General features: G+C 34.0%; 1 protein-coding gene across 1 annotated transcript; it reads right to left on the minus strand.

Annotated features, from left to right (window-relative positions):
- Positions 1 to 490: 490 nt before the first annotated feature.
- LOC106710125 lies at positions 491 to 1,422 on the minus strand. The gene is made up of 2 exons (XM_014502111.2): positions 1,340 to 1,422; positions 491 to 1,141 (listed from the first exon to the last, which is right to left on the minus strand). Exon 2 carries the CDS (start codon positions 1,139 to 1,141, stop codon positions 539 to 541), a length of 603 nt encoding a protein of 200 aa, XP_014357597.2. The 5' UTR covers positions 1,340 to 1,422; the 3' UTR covers positions 491 to 538.
- Between the last annotated feature and the right edge of the window lie 9,395 nt (positions 1,423 to 10,817).

Here is a 10,817-nt window from a genome sequence, read left to right on the forward strand (position 1 = left end):
GTACATACAATGCATTTTTGAAGATCACGTGTTCGGTCACGCATTCATGAGCTGATCTTAGCTATGGAAATAACTCGTAAGTTATCAAGTTGACAGTAATGTAGTTCGTCAGCGATAAAAATTAGTATAATTTTAAAGTAGACATATTTAAAGATAAATTGATGCATTAGCCACTTCAATGTTAAAACAGTCAAGTGCTTTTTTATCTGGTAGACTGTTTCCAGACGTATTGTCATATCACGAGATGTCTGGCAAAAGTCTACGACACAATACAATCTCCAAAATTATCTGATATGCCGAAAATTTGCTACTATTTTTAAAATTCATTTTGTAGCTTCCTGATTCTTAATTTATAACTATCTCGTTACTGGCTTCTTGAATGAATTTCGTTCATAAATAATAAAAAAGGTAAATAAGTCCGTCCAAAATAAAAACAATATGCAATAAATAATATTTTAATGATTACATTATAAATAAATTACGAGAATATAAATTAATAATCATAGTAATACTAAACAATAAAGCTGTTAACAATTAACTATCCATAAGAATAATGGAATCCATGTCCAGCGCCGTGGCCACCGAAGTACCAACCCGCGCCATACCCACCGAGCGGGTTCCGGTAACTGTTAATGGATTCATCTTGAACGTGGTTGTCGGTTAGTTTGTAACCTATCTTGGTATTCTTGTGCACAACACTATGTAGCGGTATGACAGTCAAATCGTGGACCGGCACTAGATGATTGTGAATGGGTATCAACACAGGTACCAACTGCTGGTGCGTGACGTTTGTGGATCCATGAGATACCGTATGCGAGATAACAGTGGGCACATCACGGTGCGCGTTCCCATGGACTTGGTGGACGTTGGAGATCGGTATGACATGTAAGTTAGACACTAGTAACTGATGCGGTATGGAAATGGATATAGGTAAAGACTGTGACTTCGGTTTTCTTGCAGACTCGATGACGACAGTGTGGAGAGGTGTCAGCACCATCTTCTCCGTGTCATGTTTGATGATAGTTTGTGTGATGTGCTTCGCGTTGTCTAGCGATCGCTTGACAAGGTGCAGCTGCGGTGTGCTCACGACTAGACCATAGCAAGTCAGCAACAGGAGCAATAGAACACTCAGTCTCATCATCTGCAAAGATGAAATATACTTGAAAGATACATATAACAATTTCATGAATCCGAAGCAGGGCGGAGCGTACCTCGAATATCATCGACCAAATGAAAACTCGAACAAGAATAAAACTTAAGAAAATCTTAATTTTCTTTTAACTCAAGAGGTAAATATGTGTATTCATTTAAAAAACAATATTAATGCTACTTTTATTACTTCGTAGTGTATTTATAGTCATGATGAGTTCAGCTTAATGTGACATGCGTCAGTGTCTCGAGCAATAACTCACGCGTGTCAGGTGCAGCGAGTAATAACCTGCCGCCTGTCACCTATCACCTGTCGCCTGTCACTGACATTGTTAGCTGACGATACATGTAACTGAGAGTTCAATTTGAAGCCTCCTGTATATCACGCATGGGATTTATTAATTAAGCAATTAATCTTTTTTATTTTTAACACTTTCTGTCAGCATACACGCGTATCATACGAAACAGAAAGATTTTTTTTTTGTTAAAAACGACACGAGTTTTAATTTATTTAAAACAAAACAATAAGTTTTAAATAGTGGTCGTAGCATAGACAGTTGGTCAACATTTATTCCTAACATCTGTGTCACATTGACAAGTTTGTGGACAGCGATAAGCGCTGAATGCTGTGCATCATTTATAAAACGCGGTGACGGGGGGCGGTGGAGGTGGATGTATCACAAGGTCACATTGTAATTAACTAAATTGTTAAAACTCAAAGGGACTGTATTCCTACGAGGTAAAATAATAGCATGTTATATTCACGGTCACTACTGACCTCTGCATACATGAGTATTTCAGTCGGTCTACTGTCAAAACACTTGAATAAAAACATAATATTACCAATCCTTTTATTCTCTTTGAACAGACACAGCGTGTCTTTATATAAGTGTAATGACAGTAGAATATTCATTTGATGTATGTATAAAATATTTGCTTTAAAAAATAGTTTGTTATGTGTTTGTTACGTAGAGATTATACATTACACGAGTAAAGTTATTGTAACTTTGATGTAATTTCCTTTATCATTTTAATGTATAACAATTTAATTGAAATAGATTTTATAGCTGTGTTTGCGTTTGAGAGATCTTAATTAGAAATCCTATGTCAAAATAGAATAGTATTGAAGATAACCGAAATCTATACAAAGGCGGGAAACTCAAAGATATCTCGTGGGACTTGACTCGTTGTACTAATTAAGAGCCTAGACTTGTGCTCAATTGAAAATTTATTTTTTTCTGTAACTGTTAAATTTAATATCACTGTTGTAATAAGGGATAAAGTTTGTAAGTATGCATTTAAAACAAAAAGAAGAATCTTAATTAACAACGACACAAATAACACCCGCAACCCAGAGGGATAGGCAGAGTTGACAAATTTTAATTAGGCACACCCCTGGCACACCTCTTTCACATCTGCACCCCGATTTCAGAAGCTTTAATACTGCCCTTGTTGATTGTTAAAGTTTCTTAAAGAGTACACATTATCTGTAATGGCAGAATAAATAGTTTATGCGCATGTGTACCTGGATACCATGCATGGATGTCTATGGACGTCGATTATCACCTCGGTGTTCTCGTCGCTCTTATAAAAAAAAAATACATAAAAATATTACTGTTTAATGTGGTTTGCTATTGTTGCACTAACAGGTTCCTAAAACATTTCAATTTTGCACAAACAAGATATAAATAAAATCGACTACCGCTAAAGTGCAATTTAACAAATTGGACCTAGAAAGTAGTCGAAGTCAAAAGATTATTAATTGCTGTGAAGTCGTTGGTCTCATTTCCCGAGCCGTTGTTTCCGTATCCACGATAAATTACCTTCCAGAAAATTCTTCGATTCTCGCCAAATTAGTTGGTGTCAATTCTTCCACTAGACCGGTTCAAGATTTATTCGTTTTATGACATTGACAAATTATTTACTTTTTTATTTATATTTAGAAATTTCGGGTCAAATAGGTATGTGCATAAATATGATAGAGAATACAGATTTCTAAACTTTTCTCTCGTAAAAAAGTGTGCTTCGTTTAATCTTCAACTTCTGGACCCTTAACTTATTTTTTGTCACCCCCGCGAGGTCATTTGTGAACGCCACGCCATGGGGAATCTTTGGTTTGAGACCAGCTTTATCGCATAACTAAAGTTGCAAATTAAGATAAGGTTTTTAAATGATTTCTACAAGAAGCCGAACGTATTAACAATAAACTATTTTAGAGTTTATTCTGGTAAGTAAATAAAAATTGTGTTTTCCTGTTATGGTATAATAATTTTGTTGTAATCTTTTATAACATGCTTTTAGTACAAGAAATAAATTAAATAGGTTTATTCTAAGCACATTATGCTTAAGGTTGTGGATGTACGTCAGTTGCCCTTTGACTAAAAAAATTTACTGTCTTAAATGACCGTGACGTTCCATTCAAAAAAGGCGCCAAACCACTTGTTAAAACTGTATCAATTTCGAAGGCAATTTAGTACTTTCCTGTCTAGGTCAAGACAAGGAGGTGAGTGGGCTACTGAACAGATAATAAAATGCTTAAATCTTAACCTTTACGTGCAGTGTGGCGTGTCATAGCCACCGCTGACAGTTTTGATTTTAAATAATTAACACGGCCAGAGATAAATCAGAGGTTAGGCACCGTTACCTGTCCCGCCTTGTGGCAATACCGATTAGAATGTTGTCAATAGAATTTGCCGCCAATTTGTCTCTTCCAAGGATGACGCGTGTACAATTGATTAAAATGAAAACAGAGAGATTTAAATTAATTTTACTTTAAATCATTGTGTGTGGGTTAAGGGTCAATTAATTAGGAGATAACAGATCACGTGAAAAACAAAAAAAGTGGCAGAATTAAAAAAAATCACGTGACCGATAAATGTGTTAAAATTGTGAACTAAAAATATTACTTCGAAGTCTCGATATTCTTATCTATTCTTTATGTTGTTTATATTTTACTTAATTGATTTCTGTACATGTGTCTTATGCAAAAGTTGATAAGCGCAGATTGAGATTCAATTGAGGTCTACGAATTTGCGAGCCGACCAAGCGTCATCTTAGTATACGTGACGATCAGAATCGATCAAACAAATATTACATCGAATATTATTCGAATATGGATATACGGAAAGTCATCATCAACCTGTCTTTGTCCCTACGATGCTTCGGCACACTATGTACTAGTCTTTCGTACATCTGTTTCAACCGTTATAGCTGAACTCACTTCCTTCTTTCGCATATCCTCTCTCACACAATCCATCCATCCATCCACAAATAGACATATAGAAACTATTAGTAGATGTATTACAGTAACTAGTAAGTAAAATTTGTTTTTGTTACATTTTTGAAGAATATGCAAGATGTTAGCACATTCACTGAATACCTAATGCGTCTATAAACAAATACATTTAAATTATGAAACTTACACATAAGACGAAAGTAATTACTTTCAAAAGAACATTCATATTCAGGTGGCAAATAAAGAATAATAATATATTTAATTAAGTAAAATTATGTAAATGTAAAGTACAATGTAAAGATGATACGGTTTCTGTTAGTTTATTATAAGCCATAATATAAAATATACTGAATTGTAATATACAATGAAGAAATATTCGAAAATATTAAACTTTAAAGTAAAAAAATCTTTTAAAACCTACCTTTATGTAGTAGTGGCAGGACGAAAATCCGTTGTAAATATTGGGTTATTTACATTGGGTAAATTACGCGCGCATTTTTAAATTTTTTAATGAGCTTGATACAACCGCACTAAATGTGTTCAATAGTTGAATGAGGTAGTCTGTGTGTCCGTGATTTACTCGACTGTGACCAGTAGTTCAGCAAATACCGGTACAACATGTTTAGAGGTTTGTCAATGTTATAACTCAACGTTGTCACCTTGTCAGGTAGACAGTTTACTGTGTATTTGTGTTAAAAGAATTCGTTACATCTCTCTCGTATCCTACGTTTAATTTCTATTTTTATTGTGCGTACAAAATTAGCGCCATTATCTTTAATTATGCTTATTTTTTATTAAATTACAATACTTTTGTTTTATATAAATATACAATGCTATTATTAACATGAAATGCCAATCCATTTCTATGTAGGCAAATCCGCTAACCCATGATTCGCTGATATGCCTACTATTAAAAAATAGCAACAATGTGTATAAACGTTTGGTTGCGGATTCGTTTTTAAAAATGCTTATTGTTTCTCGTCTATCGTTCTCTTTTTATGTTGTTGAAATTAACAGCAATATTTAAGTGGGAAACTGTTGGAAACCGTTGCCTAATTTAGTCTACTGCATCTATGGCTCTATGGCTAAAAACAGATAAAAGGGTAAAGTAAATTTCAAAGTGAGTTTAACATTCCGTGAAGTCAAATTAAAGCTCCGGAAAATAAAGAACTGGCGCCCACATTGTTCTGCAGACGAATTTTAATCAAACAGCTTGGTTTTCGTAGTCTCTTTCTGTTCCATTTGCCACTCGGTAGCCGGCAGCGGGTCTGTGTCATGAAAAATGCTCTGCTTAAATATTTCTCTGTCATTCCGCAGTCGTTTTTGTTGTAGACGGTTTGTCGCGTGTTGCATTTAATATCCTTTTAAATCGAGAATGCGAGGGTTGACAATGATTTTGTATAAGTGTCCAGTTGAAACCCAAGATATATATTCGAATGCTTTTTCTTTAATAAATCTATTGATGTTTTTGTAGTAAATTGCAAAAAAATTCTATCTTTAGAATCCCTTGTGCACTTAATTTGATAAAGAACTTTTTCTGCAGGCATTTGTTCGTGTTTCATGCGTTTGTGAGAAGACTGTTTTTATATTATTATATCAAGACAAAGATATCGTAAACTTAATCGTTATTAACCAGACTGGAAAATTGTAATAAGCATAAAGGAAAATTATTCGGAGTCACTAAACCTTAAAAAATTATGTACGCCAAAATTTTTGCTAGTAGATTTATAAAAAAATCTAGATATATATATATATATTTTTTAATTTTGAACAGTGGAATAAGGTTACACCTGTGTGTTACTGTATCGTTTATAAATGCTGTCTTAATTTATTATTCAAACTTTTGATATCCTTGTTTTATTGATTTGCTAGGACGCACTACCGATTTTGTAAAAAACAATCTTCGTGTTAAAAAATTAGCTCACTTACAAATGTCTCAATCGAAATAAAATAAAAGTCGAATTCATTGTTCGAGTTGTTTTTATTCTTAAGATTCGGCAGCGCCTTTCCTCGAGCCCGTAACGACGTCTGACGTAAGACGTTATATATATTAAGCGGAGGGCCGCACCTGACGCTCACACATTTCGCAGTGAAAGTCGATCTCAATTTGACCTGTTGATCTAGTGTCCAGAGAAAGAACGTGTTTACACTGAAGCGTCGACGTAATGAATCAGTTTACTTGTGTGTGGTTGTAATTGAACCTTATAAGACTAAAAATATTGCAATATATCCTACAGCAGCGTCCAGAAGTGAAGGGGATCAATCGATTTTATCTTCAAAAATCTTCAAGTCTTTGCCATATATTGCGGTGTTTAAAGATTTTGATTTATTCTTTAAAATTCATAAAAAAATATCAGTTATTTGATTTTTTGACGCAAGACGCAATAGCAAAGTAGTACAAACAACAAGAAAGGTTGAAGCACGTCAGTGTGAAAGTGGTCTTTGTAAAAAAAACGTTCAACATGTGATCTAATTCCACTTCACTTAAACGTAACTTATGTAACATGGCATTCACTTAATACGAATTAAAACTTACGAACTAAAATTACCGAGATTTCCTTTAAGTTATAAAAACAAATAGGAAAAATATGAGTTGAAAGCATGTGCTGTTTGAGACAGTTGTTATTTTACAAGTTTAAAAGAAATACAGATGAAAAGACATTGGTGAAACCTAAATAAAATTGTACATTATGTGGACGAAATTGATAATTGATTTTATTTTATTAAAACTTTTATTTCAGCCAGTCAGTATTTTGTACTCAGCTTGTGTTATAACACCTAATATAGACGGGAAAGAATCTGAGACAGAGGGCTTTAGATAGGGAGAGGATCTCTGCGTATCAACATGCCATTGTTCTAAAGAAATATCTAGTCAAGTCGAAGAAGAGCAATCAAATAATGTTCATGTTGTGATTATTAGGAACATTAAGTAGGATAGGATCACTCGTTTTCGCTCGTCATGTATATCGTAACTATAAACTTTTTTCATTAGTGTAATGAATTTTCTGTGGTCGTGCCCAAAATATTGTGTCGCGTGCCACAAATGTCACGCGTGCTATTGGTTCGTCATCCCTACCTTTCGACATATTCATGTAAAGCGAAGGTGTATTAATACATCGTGCCTTAAAAAGTAATGGCTCTGAGTTTTATAAAATTAATTTATTGTGAACTAAATTGTTTTAATGTTAGATTAATACACTAACTCATTTTATATCTGCATCTTGGTTTGTTTGTAAGTTTTAATTAGAAAAATGGCCACGCTGATAATTTGATTAATGTTACAAAATGCTCTAATTTCGATGACATGCGTAAATCTGTGACGTCACCACTGCACTCTTTTGTGTATCTAAAAACAAATGAACAATCTGAAGAAATAAGAAATTTTTTGGTTGTATTGCTTTTCATGACAGTTTTTAGGTTATTGTGTACGCATAATTTGTACAATTTGACTAGTTTTATTTAAGTGGATTAACCAAATATGGATGTTAAATAAAACCAGTGTAAATGTTAAATGTGAGACTGAGAGAGGTGTGTTTAAGAGGCTGTCATTAAATTAGGTCGTCGGAGACTCGTATGTGGTCGACATAGGCACATTGCGTGGCTGCGAGTTGCGCAAACTAATCGCATGTTAAAATTGCCGTATGCTTAGGTATGCTAGTACTTATATACTCAATGTATTCATTAGTTTTTTTGAACCGCGGGGCCTCAATACTAATCTAAAAGATAAGTAACCAGTATTACCTCGACAATCTACATTCTTAGTTCTTAGTTTTTGCAATCTGAAGATACAATTTTGTCATATCTAAGGACTTTATATTATATTAAATTAACTTAGGAAAACTCTAACCGTTCATCCCTAACGGTAATTACGGTTCAAGAAATTCGTTGAGTTGACTTTAGCTGGTCGTAGGCCGGATGTTACGACACGGCGGACGGTTCACGGCTTACGGATGTTCTTTATGATACATATTACTTATTACAGCTACTTTTTACATAACACATATCAGTTGATATCAGTTTTAATTATGTAAAGAGACATATAAACCAAGTTGCCCTACAAGTGATTCCTCAATGAAATGTTATGTAACTTGAATGTTTACATGTTCGTTATTATGTAATGTAATTTTTTAAGATTCTGAACTAAAATACAAACAAAATTTTACTATATACAGCAATTAGGCACCGATCCCTTCGCAATTTCGGTGAATTCAGTTTTTATGTAGTGTCCATTGTCATGTTATTTCTCATCACTTTATGTTTAATGTGATAATTTATATACTAATGTATATATAACATTTTCTAAGTTATATACTATACTAGCGACCCTCCCCGGCTTCGCACGGGTGCAATGCAAAATATACCTACTACAGAATAAATGCACAATTTATTTAAGGTACTTAAATGGATAAGGATTAATGCTGTATTGTTTAAAATCACTTCGTAAAAGAATAAAAATGGTTATGCTGGGTTATCCCTAAGAGATAGACATATACCATCGCGGACTTTTTTGTTGAACTTTTTAAGGTGAACAATACTGTAGTACATTATTTTGGTCTATCTCGTAGGGTTCAGCCAGCGTTTGCAATATAAGCGCAAAAAAACGTGCTTATTTACGACATCACATTAGAAAACTTTAAATTTATCAGTGTTTCTCTACTATATTATGCATTTATTATACATACAAACCTTCCTTAAGAATCACTCTATCTATTAAAAAAAAACCGCGTCAAAATCCGTTGCGTAGTTTTAAAGATCTAAGCATACATACGGACATACAGCGAAAGCGACTTTGTTTTATACTATGTATTGATGAGGATATCTTTTCGTATCTGTATGTCGCTATAGTTAGTTTTTGTATGTACAATGTACATATATTTAACAATTGTTCAGTGCTGCTGTTTACTTAGATATAATGTATCCGTGGTCACGAGCGAATGATCGTAATGAAGGCTGTTAAGGAACTTGATACTAATAAAGTAGAGCACTAAGAGCTTTGTTCACAATATTATATAATTTGCAAGATACCTTAGGGTTACACACCTAACAAGTTGCTATAGTTTTGTTTAAAAATCATTAGGTTTACTCTTGCCCAGGCTTCTAAGGCTTGTTAACTACAACTACAAAAATTATACACTTACATATACATATAGGATTTGGTTTTACGATTTACATAATGTACGTAATTAATTAGACCTGTACCTTACATAATAGACTTAAGTGATTTAATGTGAGCGATGCTTAAAACTTTAGGATCATATTTTAATTTCTTGGCACATTATATTTTTATATATTTCTCATAATAATAGATGTTCTTTACAATTTTGCTATGAAGCTGAGAAAACAACGTAGTGTAACGTCGCTTATGATTCTGTATCCATAAAGGGTACAATTAGAGGAAACTTGGAGACTCGGAACCAGAAGCGTTTGTTTATGAAAACGTAGTAATTAGTGAGAGCGGGGTGCGAGCGAGTGAATCTAATCCCAGCGTAGCGATGAACTTAAAGCTTGTAGCACACAGACGTGAAAAAGAACGGAACCGAAGCATATGAAAGAAAAAAAACGAAAATGGTACTTTTCTTCAGGTTAGATTTGGACTCGGTTATGCTTTTTTGTTTTTTGGATATGCTTAAATGATTACGCTCCTGTAGAATAATTCAAAACTTTGCCAGGTTCATATCAAAGTTGGATTCGCTTCGCTTAGTTCATTCTTGTGTGTGTGCTAGAAGGGTAATAAGTCGGTGGAGGGGCGGATGCGAAATTTCAGCCTCATTACCTAATTAGCTTATAATTCGCACGTGCAGTCCGGTTGTCGAGATATAATTAGTTTCAACAGTCGCTCGCTTCTGCCAAATAACCTCTGCATTTTGTATAGTTCCCGTTTAAATTTGTTTATTACGACTCTATTACAAAAAATACTTACTTAGCTTTGAAATAAATAAGATTATAAGAACTCTTTAATTAGCAGTTGGTTATAGAGACGAGATCATCAAAGAGATATACTGTGATTAGTTACATTATGTTTAGGCGCAACCAAGTCAGTTCTTCGCATTGACCGGGAGCAATACAGTTTCTAAACATAAAATAACATAAATATACAGTTTCCTTCAATAAGGAGCGAAGCAAAGCAACAAATTGTCTACACACGTCACTTCCTCGTGAGTGGTAGTAACGCCATCAATAACACACTGCCTCGCCCCCGCGCCCCGCGGCCACACTAACTTGCACATCTCATGTCGACCTCTACATGATCAATGACCTCTGACACACCCTATTTTTGTATCTGTATGTATTTCAGAATTGGGATGACTTGGGATTTGTTTCTCCATGTCACTAAAATCAAGTAGAGTGACTGTGTTAAATACACGGTTTAAAATAAATTCACGTAAAAAGAAACACTAATACAAACGAATTATTCCAGTCATTTTACACTTTT

The sequence above is a fragment of the Papilio machaon genome, chromosome 14 (assembly GCF_912999745.1).
Source record: "Papilio machaon chromosome 14, ilPapMach1.1, whole genome shotgun sequence".
Lineage (NCBI taxonomy): Eukaryota > Metazoa > Arthropoda > Insecta > Lepidoptera > Papilionidae > Papilio > Papilio machaon.

Bases quoted from the DNA above. Each gene is read 5' to 3' on its own strand.
- LOC106710125 (XM_014502111.2), bottom strand. From the start codon at position 1,141: ATGATGAGACTGAGTGTTCTATTGCTCCTGTTGCTGACTTGCTATGGT.